The sequence below is a fragment of the Giraffa tippelskirchi genome, chromosome 11 (assembly GCF_054371585.1).
Source record: "Giraffa tippelskirchi isolate mGirTip1 chromosome 11, T2T-mGirTip1v1.2.pri, whole genome shotgun sequence".
NCBI lineage: Eukaryota > Metazoa > Chordata > Mammalia > Artiodactyla > Giraffidae > Giraffa > Giraffa tippelskirchi.
This window is the reverse complement of record NC_137285.1, coordinates 78,338,153-78,360,857: the sequence shown is the minus strand read 5'-3', so window position 1 is coordinate 78,360,857 and position 22,705 is coordinate 78,338,153. Positions and strand designations below refer to the sequence as shown.

The 22,705-nt window shown below is 54.7% G+C and overlaps 1 protein-coding gene and 1 long non-coding RNA gene across 2 annotated transcripts in view; one reads left to right on the top strand and one right to left on the bottom strand.

Annotated features, from left to right (window-relative positions):
* Positions 1 to 22,705, bottom strand: part of LOC145527776 (uncharacterized) — a 681,763-nt gene that overhangs the window by 262,123 nt on the left and 396,935 nt on the right. Inside the window, exons 52-54 of the long non-coding RNA XR_014069857.1 lie at positions 22,494 to 22,605; positions 14,861 to 14,972; positions 7,228 to 7,339 (exon numbers count right to left, since the gene is read on the bottom strand). This is a non-coding gene — a long non-coding RNA (uncharacterized LOC145527776). The remainder of the gene's footprint in view (positions 1 to 7,227; positions 7,340 to 14,860; positions 14,973 to 22,493; positions 22,606 to 22,705) is intronic.
* Positions 10,717 to 13,712, top strand: LOC145527700 (uncharacterized). The gene is made up of 3 exons (XM_081545759.1): positions 10,717 to 11,222; positions 11,622 to 11,934; positions 12,192 to 13,712. Exons 1-3 carry the CDS (start codon positions 10,812 to 10,814, stop codon positions 12,812 to 12,814), a joined length of 1,347 nt encoding a protein of 448 aa, XP_081401885.1. The 5' UTR covers positions 10,717 to 10,811; the 3' UTR covers positions 12,815 to 13,712.

Genomic DNA, 22,705 nt, shown 5'->3' with positions numbered 1-22,705 from the left:
GAACAAAATTATCCAGTAAAGGCAAACCATACTTTTTAATGAGGCCAATGTCACAGAAAAAAAAAAAAAATGCTCCACAGTAAACTGCTCAAGGAAGCTACTAAATAAACTTTCAGAAAAGTTTAGTAGGTTTTTTTTTTTTAAATAGGGTGACGGAGAGATATACCTTTCCCATCTATGTGAATTTAGGTTTAAACTAGATTTCCCTTGGCTATTATATAAGACAAAAAAACCCACATCACCTTCTTTCACTCCCCCCCACCCCCAAAAAGTGTTTTAATCTATTGAATTTTTGTGTCCTCAGTTGTGTCTGATTCACGGCAACTCACGAACTCTACACAGCCAGGCTCTTCCGTCCATGGAATTCAGGGCAATTTTTTCTGTCCCAGTAAATGCCCACCCTGGGTGATCCAAAGGCAAGGGCTCAGAGGCTCCTGAGAGACTAACTAACTCCTTTCAGCTGAGCACAGAGCTGGCTCCTCACTGGGATGCCTGTGGCCTGGGGCTCCCAGAGGGGAGAGCAGCACTCGCCCCACCGTGTGGTCACTGCTGGAAGTGCAGGCTGCTCCTCACTCCCCCTTGACAGTGTCCCTGAGGGCAGAACAGTGTGAATCGAATCAAGGTGGAAATGCAAACTCCAATGCAACCAACCTTCCCACAAGGTCTCCAAAACCACTCAGGAACAGGGAATTGGAAACTGCAGGGGATGACATGAATGGAGATGGAGACTTGACACCTTACACCGAGTTCACTTCCAGTTATCCCTAGACAAACTTTCCATGAAAACTTGTCACAAATCTAGAAGAACAATGAGCAGAAACCGGACACGTGCTTTGAGTCTTCACACACAAAACTAAAAGGCAGTCCACAAAAAAAACCCAGAGAATACAGTGGACTTTGCAAAATCAAAGATATCTACTGTGGGAAAGACCTCATGACAAAAGCAAAAGACAGGTCATACATCGCGAGACGAATGAGTGGAAACACAAAGCTTATCAAGGATGTGTCTCCAAACAGACAAAGAACGCCAACACAACAAGCCTGTGAAAACTAGGGAAAGGTCTGAAGGGACACCAGACGGAGGAAGACACACACAGAGTATCCCGGATGATGTCCAGCACTGAGGGCCTGAAGAAACAACAGTCTAGTTGCACCCCCTCAGGCCTGTGTGACCGTGGATGAGGCCTCTGTTTCCCGGTGGCTCTGAGACATGGACAGGGAGGAAGGGGAAGAGAAGTCACTTGCATTTCTAATACTCACAGTAAAGTCTTCCAATGAGAAGGGAATTATCACCCCCACTGACAATGCCATTCACTGAAGTGATACCCACGAGTCCATCTACCCCAGAAGGGAAGGATGGACCTGTTCTCACAAAACGGCGAGAGATGGAAGGAGGAAGATCAAGCCCACACCAATCACTGGAAAGAGAAGCTGTGCTCAGGGCTTGAAAGAATTCCTATTGGGAAAATCATGTCACAGCCCCACATGGCAATCCACAGCTTCCATGCTATTCCTCCCAAAATGCCAATGCATTTTCGCACCGAACAAAGAATTGCAAAAGGGGTACGGAAACAGAAAAGAGCCTACATTGTCAATACAATCCGACGAAAAAGCCCCGATACGGACATCCAAGGTTGTGTGAAAGGAAATTAGACGACCAAACTAGGATCCTCAGGAGAGTATCGGAGAAGGCAATGGCGACCCACTCCAGTACTCTTGCCTGGAAAATGTCCTGGACGGAGGAGCCTGGTAGGCTGCAGGCCATGGGGTCATGCAGAGTCAGACACGACTGAAGTGACTTAGCCGCAGCAGCAGCAGCAGGACAGTATGCTATTGGGAATACAACAACACACACAGATCCAGATCGATGGAATAAAGTTGAGGGTCCAGAAACAAACCCCAGCATCCATGGTCAACTCATCTCTGACACAGACGGGGAGAATATCCAAATGGGAACAAGAAAGCCTCTTCAATCAATGTCCATGGGAAAACCAGACAGCTACATCTGAAGAACGCTATTGGTTTTGATCTCATACCACCTCAATATCGGGGAAAAACCTCACCCTAAAGACTGATGTCATGAGATAGCTAGAAAGAAGCGTAGGTCAAAGGCTCCTTAACATCAGAGTCTCCTTGCCATTTGCTGGGCGGAGGTCGAAATGGGTCTCTTCAAGTAAGGGAAAGAGGTAAACGAAGTACACCACTGGGTTTCCATCCAATGGAACCTCTTCACAACAGAGAAGCTAAGCATTCACAAATGCAAAAGATAGGAAACGGAACACGAGAGACTCCTTGCAAGTGGTGTATCTGAGAAGGGGTTCATATGGAAAGAGACGAAGAATGCACAGCACTCAGATTCCAAGAAACACCACCACCACCCTTGACCCTTCCCCCATGACCAACTCTGACCTAAAGCCTTTCTCTCCCTCTAACCTATCCCTAAAACATAACCCTCATCTAATCATATACATGGGCATCCCTAGCATCCATCCATCCATCCACACATGAGAGAGAAAGAGGAAGACACAGACGGAATTGAGAAAGGAAAAGAGAGGGACACAGCCAGAGAGAGACACGGAACCAAAGAGAGGAAAGGAGTCGATGGTCCAGACTTTTCCTCAATCTGTCTCGAAGGTAGAAGCAATGACAGCGCCCTTCCACCCCAGAAGGGGGAAAAGGACGGAAGGTTTGGAGAGGAAAAGACAAGAACGCAGGGAGCCATTAGAAGCTCAGCCACCCGCAGAAGCCGAGCTGGGACACTTGAACAGAATCTCAATGGAAACAGAGGACCAGAAAGTTGGCTACTCTTTTCTATAAGAGAGGGAGACCTTCGAGTCTTCCTTTCGGTCCTCCAACTTGGATGCGGGGTCTCAAAACAGTCAGGAGGGGGAGTGCCTTTTCCTGGGTACCACGGCGCATCCAGGCCTCGTTCTGCCCCATTCTGTGCTGTGCCAGCCCTGGATGGAATCTTTCTTTCTGAAGTCTCAGCGCACGAGCTCCACGTGATATCGGCCCCAGGTGGAAAGGCATGGAGCTGCTCGTAGGCCGACAGGCCTAGGAAGCAGATGGGAGAATGACCCCCACTCTGCAGATGGAGAGACTGGGGAAACCCTGAGGGGCATATGGTTGTCAAGGGCCACACCACTTATGAGAAGAAGGAGCCTGGTCTGAGAGCAGCATGGTCCTCGGAGCTCAGGCCCTGGCTGAACCCAGGCCTCCCCAGGGCTGTGGGCTGGGCCGTGTGGGTGTCACTGTGCCTGCACATGGCCTAAGGGGGGTGATCGAGCAGTCAGAAACCCAGAGATTCCCTTGGGAAGTTTTGGGGAAGGGACCTCAGCACGAACCCCAGGAGATGATGTCACCTGCCGGCAACAGAACCCAACAGAACCCGCAATCCGGGTATCCAGGCCTCCAGAGCGGAGAGGAGCCCCCAGCCAGATCACTTGCTGCCAAGATGTTCTGCTGTTTGCCCCTGCCCAGAGGCCGGGGCCTCAGGAGAGCTCACAGGCAGTGTGCGTGGGCACCCTGTCGACGTTGGCTCAGGACACCCCCGAGAGGCCTCTGGCCCTTTGCCCGGAGAAACAGAAAGGTAACACGGGGAGCCCCAGGCCGGGCCAGGCCACCTCTCCCATGCCACCCGGAAACACCGGGTCCTTTGCCTATGTGTGGGGATGCGGGTTTCTCGGGCTGTGTCCCCCTCAAGGAAGCCCAGGCGGATGTGGGGTCAGAAGCCTGTGGACAAGTTGTGTCCACACCCCAGGGGAGAGCAGGCTGGGCGGGATGGGGAGAGTGTGGGCAGCGCCGGCCCGCCAGGCTGACCTCACACCCTCAGATGGGTCTCTTTCCTCCCGGGTGGGGATCTGAGCAGACACACGTCTCTGACCCTTCTGGGAAAAGAAGTTCGAGCAGGCAGAAGCAGCGGCTCCACTGGCCAGGCCCAGCTCGGAAAACTCCCAGCATGGCTGGCTGACGGTCACTGTCGTTGCAGAGCTTCCCACGTGATGAGGCCGAGGACGGGGACACCCCATCCAGCTCCCAGAGGGAGGGGTCGGAGCACCACCCGCCCGCCCGTGAGTCCCAGTGCAGGCTCCAGGTCAGCGTGCCCACGGAGGCATCAGCCCCACCGGGGGAGACGCGGAGGTGGGGAAGGCCTGCTGCCGAGACACCGCCCAGGATACAGCCGGCGGCCCAGTCTGAGGCTGCCACGGAGCTCAGCACACCCGGCTCCGACCCAGAGTCCAGAGAACCCCGGCCTCTGAGGCACCAGGAGGACCTGGAGCCCAGCACGCCAGAGCACAGAGGTGAGGACGCTGGGGCTGGTGCACGGGAGTGTGTGGGGAGGGGTGCTGAGCTACACAGGGACGAGTCCCCGAAAGCTGCTGCTGGGCCTGCAGCAAGCGCTGGCCTCACACCCCCCGCCCCCCATCTTGCACACTTCAGTCCCAAAAGACATCTGACGCTGGGTATTCTTTGGGAACCTCTTGGAAGGTTTCTGTCCCGGGGTACGCACATGCCAAGGCTGGCCTGTGGGCAAACCTTGCTTCTCCCCCAACTCTAGCACTGGCCTCCAACTGGAACCAGGCTCCACTTCCCAGACCTGTCCCTAAAGAGGTGGTGGCTCCAGGTGCAGGACCCAGGGATCCACCGAGGGCAGATGGAGAAGCGAGACTTGCCCTCGCAGAGACACCAGGCCAGCAGGGTACTGGCCAGCACACCGGGCAGATCGGATCTCCGTGCCTGCAGGACCCCCAGCCCCAGGCACTGATGTCCCACCCCCTCAGCGAGAACCTCCACCTCCACGTGCACCTCTACCTGCTCCGGCTTTGGCAAGAGAACCCGAGGCAGAGGAGGAGTCACCGCCTCGGCAGGGAGAGCCTGCCCTGGCTCCCGCGCAACACCCAGATGCCCACGATCACTCACCCAGCCCTGCAGGGAGAAAGAGCCCCCGCTCTGGACAGAGACCCAGAGCCCTTGCCGGAAACACCACGTCCAGGGGAGCGGTCGGCTCTGCAGCCTCCATCCCTGTCTGCTCACCGTGGATGCCGGCACCTCGGTCTGCCCCCAGGGGACATGGAGTTCCTTTCCCCTGAACTGCTTTGCATTTGGTTTGTTTCCACCTTTCTTGTGATGTTTTATTTTTTGTATGGTTTCCTGTATTTTTGTTGGTTAAGTTGGGATTAGTAAACTTTTTCATCATTGTTGCAATCTGGGATCACTGTTGTGTAACTCTGGTGATACTGTGTTACCATCACCACTTTGTAGTTTCAGACCCGTTCGATCTTTATGCCCCACCCCCCAACAAAGCCTGGATTCAAGGCAAGCACGCCCTGTTCATCCCTCCCCCCGATCCTGAACACAATTTCATCTTTTCTTTCTGCATTCCTTCCTATATTCTTGGTGTCCCCAATCAATGACTCTCAGTGAAATGACTGAAGGAGTGTTTTTCGGACTCTCCACCTACTGTAAGACTCCATTGGAGAGTTCTCATTTTTATGTCATTTGAACTAGCCTTTGATAGCTGAAAGGACGGTGTACGTCCTTTCAAGATACCATGTGCCAAACGAAGCCCTTTTGGCAACTGCCATCATTATCTCCAGGCAGGCATTGCTGTTTGAAGGGTGACATCTCAGCCAGAAGGCAGAGGCTGAGCTCCTCTTGTTGCACCAGCTCCCAAAAGAAGCCAAGAAAGGGAGCTGGAACAACAAACCACCCCCATGCCCAGGAAAGCGTTCTTCATGACAGAAGGCTAGAAAATGACCCAACATCCTTGTGGCCCAGAACCACTCTAGAAAATCACTGTTCCATAAAAAAGAGAAACACATGGGAAGTTCCAAGGAGAGGCAATGCCCATGGCCAGTGTACTTGAGAGACGGCCTGACCGCTCCGGGGAAGACACGCACCGACGGAACCCCTTGGGAAACAGCAGTGATAGTCCTCACCGTCGTAAGGGTTTCCTCTGGGGACAACCTGCCCTGGGCACCACACGAGGGAGCAGACCGGCTTCTCTTCCTCTGCCCCCACACCATTCACTCATGAAGGCAGCTCAGGTGTTCTCATGCCCTGCCTGCCTGCCTGCCTGGCTCATCCGTGAGCTGTGACCACCTCCAGGGTAGGACTTCACCTTTTCCTCTCTGTGTACCGTGAATCTGCACACAGTGGGCTTTCAGAACCTTTGGAGACTTGAGCCATTCCCGCTCGAGCCAGAACCCTCCCCAGGAAGGAAAACAGCTGTGGAGTCATTTTGGCCCCAGCACTGGTTCCGAAAGCCTGGCGGCTCCTACAGCCTCTACGGTGTGAAGAGGGAGGTCCCTTTTGACAGAGCTTTCCGGCTCTCAGATCTAAGCTGTTGTTTCACTGTCAGCTGTGTCTTCTGTTGCAGCCAGGTGGGCCACGCTGCTCCAAAGGAGCTCACAAGCTGAGTTTCAAGGGAGGACAGGGATGGCTACAACGTGCTGCAAACTGAGTGAGGGTCCCCACAATCCTCAGCAAAGGTCTGTGGTGTGCAAGTGGGGAGTAGAGGGCCCCCAAGTTCCAAAGGAAGGGAGGTAGTCGGGAGCTAAAGCCCTTGGCTGCTGTGGTAGCAGCTGCAGATGGCAGCTCGTCCACAGTGCACTTCGAATGAGGTCATATGAGCGGGACTCTGGAAATGGCTCCGAAATCAAGAGAAAGGGGTCAGGGTATGTGGGAATCCGGCGGGGGTGGGGGGTGGATGAAGGAAGGTGTCCCTCCTCTCTCCAGTGCAATTTGGTTTGGTGAGTCTCAAAGCTACCAGATGGCACTTCCCAAGTCAGGCCCCCGCAGGAATCAGTGTGGGCTGCCTGCCTCGGCCCCTGCCACAGGGACAAGCCACACCAGTGGCCTCCCTGAGCTCCAATGGCCGGATCTGGGGGGTCCTGTCTGGGTGCACACCTCCTTGCTGTGGCCAAGTTCCCCCCTTCTCTGAGCACCAGCTTCATCCTCTCGAATGAGGACATCGATTGCTACCTTGGCACGTTACTCTCTTCATCCTCTGAAGGCTCATTAGGCTTATCCTACAATTACTAGCTGGCCCGAAGAGATATCTCCTGAATCCAGATTAACCTGGAGTCTCCCAGGCTCATCTGGCATGTCTTCCCTGAAGTCTGCCAAAACCCACACCCTTGCATTTCCAGGGACTCCCCTTAGCCAGCTGGGCAGAAAACCCAGCATGCTTCAAACAAGCTGACAGAAAAGTGGGAGAGGACTCACGGGCAGACGGCTTCCCTCAGGTCTCGGGTGGAGCTCTGGGACCACAGCAGCAACGGGCCATCCCAGGCCCTGGGCTCAGCAGCGCCCTCATTCTCAGGCCGGCGGCTCTGCCCTGAGGGGAGCAGGAACGTCACCAACTGCCGCAGGCGGACCTCAAGCCCCTCCCACTGCTGGAGCCTGACCTGCCCCGGCCCCACCCCTTCCCCTACCCCAGCAGGACGAGAGCTCGTCTTCCCCTGGTTTCCAACGGGAGGCCCGGCCCTGGGCCCCGATTGGGCACTGCCCCAGCCCGGAGCCAATCACAGTGGCCAGGGAGGTGGAACGCACCGATTGGCCAGGGCCAGGTCATGTGACCATACTCCCCAGGAAACTCAAATATTACCAAGGTTCCCTAAGAAACCAATGAACAAAATTATCCAGTAAAGGCAAACCGTACTTTTTAATGAGGCCAATGTCACAGAAAAAAAAAAAAATGCTCCACAGTAAACTGCTCAAGGAAGCTACTAAATAAACTTTCAGAAAAGTTTAGTAGGTTTTTTTTTTTAAATAGGGTGACGGAGAGATATACCTTTCCCATCTATGTGAATTTAGGTTTAAACTAGATTTCCCTTGGCTATTATATAAGACAAAAAAACCCACATCACCCTCTTTCACTCCCCCCCACCCCCAAAAAGTGTTTTAATCTATTGAATTTTTGTGTCCTCAGTTGTGTCTGATTCACGGCAACTCACGAACTCTACACAGCCAGGCTCTTCCGTCCATGGAATTCAGGGCAATTTTTTCTGTCCCAGTAAATGCCCACCCTGGGTGATCCAAAGGCAAGGGCTCAGAGGCTCCTGAGAGACTAACTAACTCCTTTCAGCTGAGCACAGAGCTGGCTCCTCACTGGGATGCCTGTGGCCTGGGGCTCCCAGAGGGGAGAGCAGCACTCGCCCCACCGTGTGGTCACTGCTGGAAGTGCAGGCTGCTCCTCACTCCCCCTTGACAGTGTCCCTGAGGGCAGAACAGTGTGAATCGAATCAAGGTGGAAATGCAAACTCCAATGCAACCAACCTTCCCACAAGGTCTCCAAAACCACTCAGGAACAGGGAATTGGAAACTGCAGGGGATGACATGAATGGAGATGGAGACTTGACACCTTACACCGAGTTCACTTCCAGTTATCCCTAGACAAACTTTCCATGAAAACTTGTCACAAATCTAGAAGAACAATGAGCAGAAACCGGACACGTGCTTTGAGTCTTCACACACAAAACTAAAAGGCAGTCCACAAAAAAAAACCCAGAGAATACAGTGGACTTTGCAAAATCAAAGATATCTACTGTGGGAAAGACCTCATGACAAAAGCAAAAGACAGGTCATAGATCGCGAGACGAATGAGTGGAAACACAAAGCTTATCAAGGATGTGTCTCCAAACAGACAAAGAACGCCAACACAACAAGCCTGTGAAAACTAGGGAAAGGTCTGAAGGGACACCAGACGGAGGAAGACACACACAGAGTATCCCGGATGATGTCCAGCACTGAGGGCCTGAAGAAACAACAGTCTAGTTGCACCCCCTCAGGCCTGTGTGACCGTGGATGAGGCCTCTGTTTCCCGGTGGCTCTGAGACATGGACAGGGAGGAAGGGGAAGAGAAGTCACTTGCATTTCTAATACTCACAGCAAAGTCTTCCAATGAGAAGGGAATTATCACCCCCACTGACAATGCCATTCACTGAAGTGATACCCACGAGTCCATCTACCCCAGAAGGGAAGGATGGACCTGTTCTCACAAAACGGCGAGAGATGGAAGGAGGAAGATCAAGCCCACACCAATCACTGGAAAGAGAAGCTGTGCTCAGGGCTTGAAAGAATTCCTATTGGGAAAATCATGTCACAGCCCCACATGGCAATCCACAGCTTCCATGCTATTCCTCCCAAAATGCCAATGCATTTTCGCACCGAACAAAGAATTGCAAAGGGGGTACGGAAACAGAAAGGAGCCTACATTGTCAATACAATCCGACGAAAAAGCCCCGATACGGACATCCAAGGTTGTGTGAAAGGAAATTAGACGACCAAACTAGGATCCTCAGGAGAGTATCGGAGAAGGCAATGGCGACCCACTCCAGTACTCTTGCCTGGAAAATGTCCTGGACGGAGGAGCCTGGTAGGCTGCAGGCCATGGGGTCATGCAGAGTCAGACACGACTGAAGTGACTTAGCCGCAGCAGCAGCAGCAGCAGGACAGTATGCTATTGGGAATACAACAACACACACAGATCCAGATCGATGGAATAAAGTTGAGGGTCCAGAAACAAACCCCAGCATCCATGGTCAACTCATCTCTGACACAGACGGGGAGAATATCCAAATGGGAACAGGAAAGCCTCTTCAATCAATGTCCATGGGAAAACCAGACAGCTACATCTGAAGAACGCTATTGGTTTTGATCTCATACCACCTCAATATCGGGGAAAAACCTCACCCTAAAGACTGATGTCATGAGATAGCTAGAAAGAAGCGTAGGTCAAAGGCTCCTTAACATCAGAGTCTCCTTGCCATTTGCTGGGCGGAGGTCGAAATGGGTCTCTTCAAGTAAGGGAAAGAGGTAAACGAAGTACACCACTGGGTTTCCATCCAATGGAACCTCTTCACAACAGAGAAGCTAAGCATTCACAAATGCAAAAGATAGGAAACGGAACACGAGAGACTCCTTGCAAGTGGTGTATCTGAGAAGGGGTTCATATGGAAAGAGACGAAGAATGCACAGCACTCAGATTCCAAGAAACACCACCACCACCCTTGACCCTTCCCCCATGACCAACTCTGACCTAAAGCCTTTCTCTCCCTCTAACCTATCCCTAAAACATAACCCTCATCTAATCATATACATGTGCATCCCTAGCATCCATCCATCCATCCACACACGAGAGAGAAAGAGGAAGACACAGACGGAATTGAGAAAGGAAAAGAGAGGGACACAGCCAGAGAGAGACACGGAACCAAAGAGAGGAAAGGAGTCGATGGTCCAGACTTTTCCTCAATCTGTCTCGAAGGTAGAAGCAATGACAGCGCCCTTCCACCCCAGAAGGGGGAAAAGGACGGAAGGTTTGGAGAGGAAAAGACAAGAACGCAGGGAGCCAGTAGAAGCTCAGCCACCCGCAGAAGCCGAGCTGGGACACTTGAACAGAATCTCAATGGAAACAGAGGACCAGAAAGTTGGCTACTCTTTTCTATAAGAGAGGGAGACCTTCGAGTCTTCCTTTCGGTCCTCCAACTTGGATGCGGGGTCTCAAAACAGTCAGGAGGGGGAGTGCCTTTTCCTGGGTACCACGGCGCATCCAGGCCTCGTTCTGCCCCATTCTGTGCTGTGCCAGCCCTGGATGGAATCTTTCTTTCTGAAGTCTCAGCGCACGAGCTCCACGTGATATCGGCCCCAGGTGGAAAGGCATGGAGCTGCTCGTAGGCCGACAGGCCTAGGAAGCAGATGGGAGAATGACCCCCACTCTGCAGATGGAGAGACTGGGGAAACCCTGAGGGGCATATGGTTGTCAAGGGCCACACCACTTATGAGAAGAAGGAGCCTGGTCTGAGAGCAGCATGGTCCTCGGAGCTCAGGCCCTGGCTGAACCCAGGCCTCCCCAGGGCTGTGGGCTGGGCCGTGTGGGTGTCACTGTGCCTGCACATGGCCTAAGGGGGGTGATCGAGCAGTCAGAAACCCAGAGATTCCCTTGGGAAGTTTTGGGGAAGGGACCTCAGCACGAACCCCAGGAGATGATGTCACCTGCCGGCAACAGAACCCAACAGAACCCGCAATCCGGGTATCCAGGCCTCCAGAGCGGAGAGGAGCCCCCAGCCAGATCACTTGCTGCCAAGATGTTCTGCTGTTTGCCCCTGCCCAGAGGCCGGGGCCTCAGGAGAGCTCACAGGCAGTGTGCGTGGGCACCCTGTCGACGTTGGCTCAGGACACCCCCGAGAGGCCTCTGGCCCTTTGCCCGGAGAAACAGAAAGGTAACACGGGGAGCCCCAGGCCGGGCCAGGCCACCTCTCCCATGCCACCCGGAAACACCGGGTCCTTTGCCTGTGTGTGTGGATGTGGGTTTCTCGGGGTGTGTCACCCTCAAGGAAGCCCAGGCGGATGTGGGGTCAGAAGCCTGTGGACAAGTTGTGTCCACACCCCAGGGGAGAGCAGGCTGGGCGGGATGGGGAGAGTGTGGGCAGCGCCGGCCCGCCAGGCTGACCTCACACCCTCAGATGGGTCTCTTTCCTCCCGGGTGGGGATCTGAGCAGACACACGTCTCTGACCCTTCTGGGAAGAGAAGTTCGAGCAGGCAGAAGCAGCGGCTCCACTGGCCAGGCCCAGCTCGGAAAACTCCCAGCATGGCTGGCTGACGGTCACTGTCGTTGCAGAGCTTCCCACGTGATGAGGCCGAGGACGGGGACACCCCATCCAGCTCCCAGAGGGAGGGGTCGGAGCACCACCCGCCCGCCCGTGAGGCCCAGTGCAGGCTCCAGGTCAGCGTGCCCACGGAGGCATCAGCCCCACCGGGGGAGACGCGGAGGTGGGGAAGGCCTGCTGCCGAGACACCGCCCAGGATACAGCCGGCGGCCCAGTCTGAGGCTGCCACGGAGCTCAGCACACCCGGCTCCGACCCAGAGTCCAGAGAACCCCGGCCTCTGAGGCACCAGGAGGACCTGGAGCCCAGCACGCCAGAGCACAGAGGTGAGGACGCTGGGGCTGGTGCACGGGAGTGTGTGGGGAGGGGTGCTGAGCTACACAGGGACGAGTCCCCGAAAGCTGCTGCTGGGCCTGCAGCAAGCGCTGGCCTCACACCCCCCGCCCCCCATCTTGCACACTTCAGTCCCAAAAGACATCTGACGCTGGGTATTCTTTGGGAACCTCTTGGAAGGTTTCTGTCCCGGGGTACACACATGCCAAGGCTGGCCTGTGGGCAAACTTTGCTTCTCCCCCAACTCTAGCACTGGCCTCCAACTGGAACCAGGCTCCACTTCCCAGACCTGTCCCTAAAGAGGTGGTGGCTCCAGGTGCAGGACCCAGGGATCCACCGAGGGCAGATGGAGAACCGAGACTTGCCCTCGCAGAGACACCAGGCCAGCTGGGTACTGGCCAGCACACCGGGCAGATCGGATCTCCGTGCCTGCAGGACCCCCAGCCCCAGGCACTGATGTCCCACCCCCTCAGCGAGAACCTCCACCTCCACGTGCACCTCTACCTGCTCGGGCTTTGGCAAGAGAACCCGAGGCAGAGGAGGAGTCACCGCCTCGGCAGGGAGAGCCTGCCCTGGCTCCCGCGCAACACCCAGATGCCCACGATCACTCACCCAGCCCTGCAGGGAGAAAGAGCCCCCGCTCTGGACAGAGACCCAGAGCCCTTGCCGGAAACACCACGTCCAGGGGAGCGGTCGGCTCTGCAGCCTCCATCCCTGTCTGCTCACCGTGGATGCCAGCAACTCGGTCTGCCCCCAGGGGACATGGAGTTCCTTTCCCCTGAACTGCTTTGCATTTGGTTTGTTTCCACATTTCTGGTGATGTTTTATTTTTTGTATGGTTTCCTGTATTTTTGTTGGTTAAGTTGGGATTAGTAAACTTTTTCATCATTGTTGCAATCTGGGATCACTGTTGTGTAACTCTGGTGATACTGTGTTACCATCACCACTTTGTAGTTTCAGACCCGTTCGATCTTTATGCCCCACCCCCCAACAAAGCCTGGATTCAAGGCAAGCACGCCCTGTTCATCCCTCCCCCCGATCCTGAACACAATTTCATCTTTTCTTTCTGCATTCCTTCCTATATTCTTGGTGTCCCCAATCAATGACTCTCAGTGAAATGACTGAAGGAGTGTTTTTCGGACTCTCCACCTACTGTAAGACTCCATTGGAGAGTTCTCATTTTTATGTCATTTGAACTAGCCTTTGATAGCTGAAAGGACGGTGTACGTCCTTTCAAGATACCATGTGCCAAACGAAGCCCTTTTGGCAACTGCCATCATTATCTCCAGGCAGGCATTGCTGTTTGAAGGGTGACATCTCAGCCAGAAGGCAGAGGCTGAGCTCCTCTTGTTGCACCAGCTCCCAAAAGAAGCCAAGAAAGGGAGCTGGAACAACAAACCACCCCCATGCCCAGGAAAGCGTTCTTCATGACAGAAGGCTAGAAAATGACCCAACATCCTTGTGGCCCAGAACCACTCTAGAAAATCACTGTTCCATAAAAAAGAGAAACACATGGGAAGTTCCAAGGAGAGGCAATGCCCATGGCCAGTGTACTTGAGAGACGGCCTGACCGCTCCGGGGAAGACACGCACCGACGGAACCCCTTGGGAAACAGCAGTGATAGTCCTCACCGTCGTAAGGGTTTCCTCTGGGGACAACCTGCCCTGGGCACCACACGAGGGAGCAGACCGGCTTCTCTTCCTCTGCCCCCACACCATTCACTCATGAAGGCAGCTCAGGTGTTCTCATGCCCTGCCTGCCTGCCTGCCTGGCTCATCCGTGAGCTGTGACCACCTCCAGGGTAGGACTTCACCTTTTCCTCTCTGTGTACCGTGAATCTGCACACAGTGGGCTTTCAGAACCTTAGGAGACTTGAGCCATTCCCGCTCGAGCCAGAACCCTCCCCAGGAAGGAAAACAGCTGTGGAGTCATTTTGGCCCCAGCACTGGTTCCGAAAGCCTGGCGGCTCCTACAGCCTCTACGGTGTGAAGAGGGAGGTCCCTTTTGACAGAGCTTTCCGGCTCTCAGATCTAAGCTGTTGTTTCACTGTCAGCTGTGTCTTCTGTTGCAGCCAGGTGGGCCACGCTGCTCCAAAGGAGCTCACAAGCTGAGTTTCAAGGGAGGACAGGGATGGCTACAACGTGCTGCAAACTGAGTGAGGGTCCCCACAATCCTCAGCAAAGGTCTGTGGTGTGCAAGTGGGGAGTAGAGGGCCCCCAAGTTCCAAAGGAAGGGAGGTAGTCGGGAGCTAAAGCCCTTGGCTGCTGTGGTAGCAGCTGCAGATGGCAGCTCGTCCACAGTGCACTTCGAATGAGGTCATATGAGCGGGACTCTGGAAATGGCTCCGAAATCAAGAGAAAGGGGTCAGGGTATGTGGGAATCCGGCGGGGGTGGGGGGTGGATGAAGGAAGGTGTCCCTCCTCTCTCCAGTGCAATTTGGTTTGGTGAGTCTCAAAGCTACCAGATGGCACTTCCCAAGTCAGGCCCCCGCAGGAATCAGTGTGGGCTGCCTGCCTCGGCCCCTGCCACAGGGACAAGCCACACCAGTGGCCTCCCTGAGCTCCAATGGCCGGATCTGGGGGGTCCTGTCTGGGTGCACACCTCCTTGCTGTGGCCAAGTTCCCCCCTTCTCTGAGCACCAGCTTCATCCTCTCGAATGAGGACATCGATTGCTACCTTGGCACGTTACTCTCTTCATCCTCTGAAGGCTCATTAGGCTTATCCTACAATTACTAGCTGGCCCGAAGAGATATCTCCTGAATCCAGATTAACCTGGAGTCTCCCAGGCTCATCTGGCATGTCTTCCCTGAAGTCTGCCAAAACCCACACCCTTGCATTTCCAGGGACTCCCCTTAGCCAGCTGGGCAGAAAACCCAGCATGCTTCAAACAAGCTGACAGAAAAGTGGGAGAGGACTCACGGGCAGACGGCTTCCCTCAGGTCTCGGGTGGAGCTCTGGGACCACAGCAGCAACGGGCCATCCCAGGCCCTGGGCTCAGCAGCGCCCTCATTCTCAGGCCGGCGGCTCTGCCCTGAGGGGAGCAGGAACGTCACCAACTGCCGCAGGCGGACCTCAAGCCCCTCCCACTGCTGGAGCCTGACCTGCCCCGGCCCCACCCCTTCCCCTACCCCAGCAGGACGAGAGCTCGTCTTCCCCTGGTTTCCAACGGGAGGCCCGGCCCTGGGCCCCGATTGGGCACTGCCCCAGCCCGGAGCCAATCACAGTGGCCAGGGAGGTGGAACGCACCGATTGGCCAGGGCCAGGTCATGTGACCATACTCCCCAGGAAACTCAAATATTACCAAGGTTCCCTAAGAAACCAATGAACAAAATTATCCAGTAAAGGCAAACCGTACTTTTTAATGAGGCCAATGTCACAGAAAAAAAAAAAAATGCTCCACAGTAAACTGCTCAAGGAAGCTACTAAATAAACTTTCAGAAAAGTTTAGTAGGTTTTTTTTTTTAAATAGGGTGACGGAGAGATATACCTTTCCCATCTATGTGAATTTAGGTTTAAACTAGATTTCCCTTGGCTATTATATAAGACAAAAAAACCCACATCACCCTCTTTCACTCCCCCCCACCCCCAAAAAGTGTTTTAATCTATTGAATTTTTGTGTCCTCAGTTGTGTCTGATTCACGGCAACTCACGAACTCTACACAGCCAGGCTCTTCCGTCCATGGAATTCAGGGCAATTTTTTCTGTCCCAGTAAATGCCCACCCTGGGTGATCCAAAGGCAAGGGCTCAGAGGCTCCTGAGAGACTAACTAACTCCTTTCAGCTGAGCACAGAGCTGGCTCCTCACTGGGATGCCTGTGGCCTGGGGCTCCCAGAGGGGAGAGCAGCACTCGCCCCACCGTGTGGTCACTGCTGGAAGTGCAGGCTGCTCCTCACTCCCCCTTGACAGTGTCCCTGAGGGCAGAACAGTGTGAATCGAATCAAGGTGGAAATGCAAACTCCAATGCAACCAACCTTCCCACAAGGTCTCCAAAACCACTCAGGAACAGGGAATTGGAAACTGCAGGGGATGACATGAATGGAGATGGAGACTTGACACCTTACACCGAGTTCACTTCCAGTTATCCCTAGACAAACTTTCCATGAAAACTTGTCACAAATCTAGAAGAACAATGAGCAGAAACCGGACACGTGCTTTGAGTCTTCACACACAAAACTAAAAGGCAGTCCACAAAAAAAAACCCAGAGAATACAGTGGACTTTGCAAAATCAAAGATATCTACTGTGGGAAAGACCTCATGACAAAAGCAAAAGACAGGTCATAGATCGCGAGACGAATGAGTGGAAACACAAAGCTTATCAAGGATGTGTCTCCAAACAGACAAAGAACGCCAACACAACAAGCCTGTGAAAACTAGGGAAAGGTCTGAAGGGACACCAGACGGAGGAAGACACACACAGAGTATCCCGGATGATGTCCAGCACTGAGGGCCTGAAGAAACAACAGTCTAGTTGCACCCCCTCAGGCCTGTGTGACCGTGGATGAGGCCTCTGTTTCCCGGTGGCTCTGAGACATGGACAGGGAGGAAGGGGAAGAGAAGTCACTTGCATTTCTAATACTCACAGCAAAGTCTTCCAATGAGAAGGGAATTATCACCCCCACTGCCAATGCCATTCACTGAAGTGATACCCACGAGTCCATCTACCCCAGAAGGGAAGGATGGACCTGTTCTCACAAAACGGCGAGAGATGGAAGGAGGAAGATCAAGCCCACACCAATCACTGGAAAGAGAAGCTGTGCTCAGGGCTTGAAAGAATTCCTATTGGGAAAATCATGTCACAGCCCCACATGGCAATCCACAGCTTCCATGCTATTCCTCCCAAAATGCCAATGCATTTTCGCACCGAACAAAGAATTGCAAAGGGGGTACGGAAACAGAAAGGAGCCTACATTGTCAATACAATCCGACGAAAAAGCCCCGATACGGACATCCAAGGTTGTGTGAAAGGAAATTAGACGACCAAACTAGGATCCTCAGGAGAGTATCGGAGAAGGCAATGGCGACCCACTCCAGTACTCTTGCCTGGAAAATGTCCTGGACGGAGGAGCCTGGTAGGCTGCAGGCCATGGGGTCATGCAGAGTCAGACACGACTGAAGTGACTTAGCCGCAGCAGCAGCAGCAGCAGGACAGTATGCTATTGGGAATACAACAACACACACAGATCCAGATCGATGGAATAAAGTTGAGGGTCCAGAAACAAACCCCAGCATCCATGGTCAACTCATCTCTGACACAGACGGGGAGAATATCCAAATGGGAACAGGAAAGCCTCTTCAATCAATGTCCATGGGAAAACCAGACAGCTACATCTGAAGAACGCTATTGGTTTTGATCTCATACCACCTCAATATCGGGGAAAAACCTCACCCTAAAGACTGATGTCATGAGATAGCTAGAAAGAAGCGTAGGTCAAAGGCTCCTTAACATCAGAGTCTCCTTGCCATTTGCTGGGCGGAGGTCGAAATGGGTCTCTTCAAGTAAGGGAAAGAGGTAAACGAAGTACACCACTGGGTTTCCATCCAATGGAACCTCTTCACAACAGAGAAGCTAAGCATTCACAAATGCAAAAGATAGGAAACGGAACACGAGAGACTCCTTGCAAGTGGTGTATCTGAGAAGGGGTTCATATGGAAAGAGACGAAGAATGCACAGCACTCAGATTCCAAGAAACACCACCACCACCCTTGACCCTTCCCCCATGACCAACTCTGACCTAAAGCCTTTCTCTCCCTCTAACCTATCCCTAAAACATAACCCTCATCTAATCATATACATGTGCATCCCTAGCATCCATCCATCCATCCACACACGAGAGAGAAAGAGGAAGACACAGACGGAATTGAGAAAGGAAAAGAGAGGGACACAGCCAGAGAGAGACACGGAACCAAAGAGAGGAAAGGAGTCGATGGTCCAGACTTTTCCTCAATCTGTCTCGAAGGTAGAAGCAATGACAGCGCCCTTCCACCCCAGAAGGGGGAAAAGGACGGAAGGTTTGGAGAGGAAAAGACAAGAACGCAGGGAGCCAGTAGAAGCTCAGCCACCCGCAGAAGCCGAGCTGGGACACTTCAACAGAATCTCAATGGAAACAGAGGACCAGAAAGTTGGCTACTCTTTTCTATAAGAGAGGGAGACCTTCGAGTCTTCCTTTCGGTCCTCCAACTTGGATGCGGGGTCTCAAAACAGTCAGGAGGGGGAGTGCCTTTTCCTGGGTACCACGGCGCATCCAGGCCTCGTTCTGCCCCATTCTGTGCTGTGCCAGCCCTGGATGGAATCTTTCTTTCTGAAGTCTCAGCGCACGAGCTCCACGTGATATCGGCCCCAGGTGGAAAGGCATGGAGCTGCTCGTAGGCCGACAGGCCTAGGAAGCAGATGGGAGAATGACCCCCACTCTGCAGATGGAGAGACTGGGGAAACCCTGAGGGGCATATGGTTGTCAAGGGCCACACCACTTATGAGAAGAAGGAGCCTGGTCTGAGAGCAGCATGGTCCTCGGAGCTCAGGCCCTGGCTGAACCCAGGCCTCCCCAGGGCTGTGGGCTGGGCCGTGTGGGTGTCACTGTGCCTGCACATGGCCTAAGGGGGGTGATCGAGCAGTCAGAAACCCAGAGATTCCCTTGGGAAGTTTTGGGGAAGGGACCTCAGCACGAACCCCAGGAGATGATGTCACCTGCCGGCAACAGAACCCAACAGAACCCGCAATCCGGGTATCCAGGCCTCCAGAGCGGAGAGGAGCCCCCAGCCAGATCACTTGCTGCCAAGATGTTCTGCTGTTTGCCCCTGCCCAGAGGCCGGGGCCTCAGGAGAGCTCACAGGCAGTGTGCGTGGGCACCCTGTCGACGTTGGCTCAGGACACCCCCGAGAGGCCTCTGGCCCTTTGCCCGGAGAAACAGAAAGGTAACACGGGGAGCCCCAGGCCGGGCCAGGCCACCTCTCCCATGCCACCCGGAAACACCGGGTCCTTTGCCTGTGTGTGTGGATGTGGGTTTCTCGGGGTGTGTCACCCTCAAGGAAGCCCAGGCGGATGTGGGGTCAGAAGCCTGTGGACAAGTTGTGTCCACACCCCAGGGGAGAGCAGGCTGGGCGGGATGGGGAGAGTGTGGGCAGTGCCGGCCCGCCAGGCTGACCTCACACCCTCAGATGGGTCTCTTTCCTCCCGGGTGGGGATCTGAGCAGACACACGTCTCTGACCCTTCTGGGAAGAGAAGTTCGAGCAGGCAGAAGCAGCGGCTCCACTGGCCAGGCCCAGCTCGGAAAACTCCCAGCATGGCTGGCTGACGGTCACTGTCGTTGCAGAGCTTCCCACGTGATGAGGCCGAGGACGGGGACACCCCATCCAGCTCCCAGAGGGAGGGGTCGGAGCACCACCCGCCCGCCCGTGAGGCCCAGTGCAGGCTCCAGGTCAGCGTGCCCACGGAGGCATCAGCCCCACCGGGGGAGACGCGGAGGTGGGGAAGGCCTGCTGCCGAGACACCGCCCAGGATACAGCCGGCGGCCCAGTCTGAGGCTGCCACGGAGCTCAGCACACCCGGCTCCGACCCAGAGTCCAGAGAACCCCGGCCTCTGAGGCACCAGGAGGACCTGGAGCCCAGCACGCCAGAGCACAGAGGTGAGGACGCTGGGGCTGGTGCACGGGAGTGTGTGGGGAGGGGTGCTGAGCTACACAGGGACGAGTCCCCGAAAGCTGCTGCTGGGCCTGCAGCAAGCGCTGGCCTCACACCCCCCGCCCCCCATCTTGCACACTTCAGTCCCAAAAGACATCTGACGCTGGGTATTCTTTGGGAACCTCTTGGAAGGTTTCTGTCCCGGGGTACACACATGCCAAGGCTGGCCTGTGGGCAAACTTTGCTTCTCCCCCAACTCTAGCACTGGCCTCCAACTGGAACCAGGCTCCACTTCCCAGACCTGTCCCTAAAGAGGTGGTGGCTCCAGGTGCAGGACCCAGGGATCCACCGAGGGCAGATGGAGAACCGAGACTTGCCCTCGCAGAGACACCAGGCCAGCTGGGTACTGGCCAGCACACCGGGCAGATCGGATCTCCGTGCCTGCAGGACCCCCAGCCCCAGGCACTGATGTCCCACCCCCTCAGCGAGAACCTCCACCTCCACGTGCACCTCTACCTGCTCGGGCTTTGGCAAGAGAACCCGAGGCAGAGGAGGAGTCACCGCCTCGGCAGGGAGAGCCTGCCCTGGCTCCCGCGCAACACCCAGATGCCCACGATCACTCACCCAGCCCTGCAGGGAGAAAGAGCCCCCGCTCTGGACAGAGACCCAGAGCCCTTGCCGGAAACACCACGTCCAGGGGAGCGGTCGGCTCTGCAGCCTCCATCCCTGTCTGCTCACCGTGGATGCCAGCAACTCGGTCTGCCCCCAGGGGACATGGAGTTCCTTTCCCCTGAACTGCTTTGCATTTGGTTTGTTTCCACATTTCTGGTGATGTTTTAGTTTTTGTATGGTTTCCTGTATTTTTGTTTTTTAAGTTGGGATTAGTAAACTATTTCATCATTGTTGCAATCTGGGATCACTGTTGTGTAACTCTGGTGATACTGTGTTACCATCACCACTTTGTAGTTTCAGACCCGTTCGATCTTTATGCCCCACCCCCCAACAAAGCCTGGATTCAAGGCAAGCACGCCGTGTTCATCCCTCCCCCCGATCCTGAACACAATTTCATCTTTTCTTTCTGCATTCCTTCCTATATTCTTGGTGTCCCCAAACAATGACTCTCAGTGAAATGACTGAAGGAGTGTTTTTCGGACTCTCCACCTATTGTAAGACTCCATTGGAGAGTTCTCATTTTTATGTCATTTGAACTAGCCTTTGATAGCTGAAAGGACGGTGTACGTCCTTTCAAGATACCATGTGCCAAACGAAGCCCTTTTGGCAACTGCCATCATTATCTCCAGGCAGGCATTGCTGTTTGAAGGGTGACATCTCAGCCAGAAGGCAGAGGCTGAGCTCCTCTTGTTGCACCAGCTCCCAAAAGAAGCCAAGAAAGGGAGCTGGAACAACAAACCACCCCCATGCCCAGGAAAGCGTTCTTCATGACAGAAGGCTAGAAAATGACCCAACATCCTTGTGGCCCAGAACCACTCTAGAAAATCACTGTTCCATAAAAAAGAGAAACACATGGGAAGTTCCAAGGAGAGGCAATGCCCATGGCCAGTGTACTTGAGAGACGGCCTGACCGCTCCGGGGAAGACACGCACCGACGGAACCCCTTGGGAAACAGCAGTGATAGTCCTCACCGTCGTAAGGGTTTCCTCTGGGGACAACCTGCCCTGGGCACCACACGAGGGAGCAGACCGGCTTCTCTTCCTCTGCCCCCACACCATTCACTCATGAAGGCAGCTCAGGTGTTCTCATGCCCTGCCTGCCTGCCTGCCTGGCTCATCCGTGAGCTGTGACCACCTCCAGGGTAGGACTCCACCTTTTCCTCTCTGTGTACCGTGAATCTGCACACAGTGGGCTTTCAGAACCTTAGGAGACTTGAGCCATTCCCGCTCGAGCCAGAACCCTCCCCAGGAAGGAAAACAGCTGTGGAGTCATTTTGGCCCCAGCACTGGTTCCGAAAGCCTGGCGGCTCCTACAGCCTCTACGGTGTGAAGAGGGAGGTCCCTTTTGACAGAGCTTTCCGGCTCTCAGATCTAAGCTGTTGTTTCACTGTCAGCTGTGTCTTCCGTTGCAGCCAGGTGGGCCACGCTGCTCCAAAGGAGCTCACAAGCTGAGTTTCAAGGGAGGACAGGGATGGCTACAACGTGCTGCAAACTGAGTGAGGGTCCCCACAATCCTCAGCAAAGGTCTGTGGTGTGCAAGTGGGGAGTAGAGGGCCCCCAAGTTCCAAAGGAAGGGAGGTAGTCGGGAGCTAAAGCCCTTGGCTGCTGTGGTAGCAGCTGCAGATGGCAGCTCGTCCACAGTGCACTTCGAATGAGGTCATATGAGCGGGACTCTGGAAATGGCTCCGAAATCAAGAGAAAGGGGTCAGGGTATGCGGGAATCCGGCGGGGGTGGGGGGTGGATGAAGGAAGGTGTCCCTCCTCTCTCCAGTGCAATTTGGTTTGGTGAGTCTCAAAGCTACCAGATGGCACTTCCCAAGTCAGGCCCCCGCAGGAATCAGGGTGGGCTGCCTGCCTCGGGCCCTGCCACAGGGACAAGCCACACCAGTGGCCTCCCTGAGCTCCAATGGCCGGATCTGGGGGGTCCTGTCTGGGTGCACACCTCCTTGCTGTGGCCAAGTTCCCCCCTTCTCTGAGCACCAGCTTCATCCTCTCGAATGAGGACATCGATTGCTACCTTGGCACGTTACTCTCTTCATCCTCTGAAGGCTCATTAGGCTTATCCTACAATTACTAGCTGGCCCGAAGAGATATCTCCTGAATCCAGATTAACCTGGAGTCTCCCAGGCTCATCTGGCATGTCTTCCCTGAAGTCTGCCAAAACCCACACCCTTGCATTTCCAGGGACTCCCCTTAGCCAGCTGGGCAGAAAACCCAGCATGCTTCAAACAAGCTGACAGACAAGTGGGAGAGGACTCACGGGCAGACGGCTTCCCTCAGGTCTCGGGTGGAGCGCTGGGACCACAGCAGCAACGGGCCATCCCAGGCCCTGGGCTCAGCAGCGCCCTCATTCTCAGGCCGGCGGCTCTGCCCTGAGGGGAGCAGGAACGTCACCAACTGCCGCAGGCGGACCTCAAGCCCCTCCCACTGCTGGAGCCTGACCTGCCCCGGCCCCACCCCTTCCCCTACCCC

Excerpts from the sequence above, each read along its gene's own strand:
- LOC145527700 (XM_081545759.1), top strand. The coding sequence starts at position 10,812 with ATGGTCCTCGGAGCTCAGGCCCTGGCTGAACCCAGGCCTCCCCAGGGC. Across the intron at positions 11,223-11,621 it reads TTGCCCGGAGAAACAGAAAG|AGCTTCCCACGTGATGAGGC; the intron begins GTAACACGGGGA and ends CTGTCGTTGCAG. Across the intron at positions 11,935-12,191 it reads CAGCACGCCAGAGCACAGAG|CACTGGCCTCCAACTGGAAC; the intron begins GTGAGGACGCTG and ends CCCCAACTCTAG.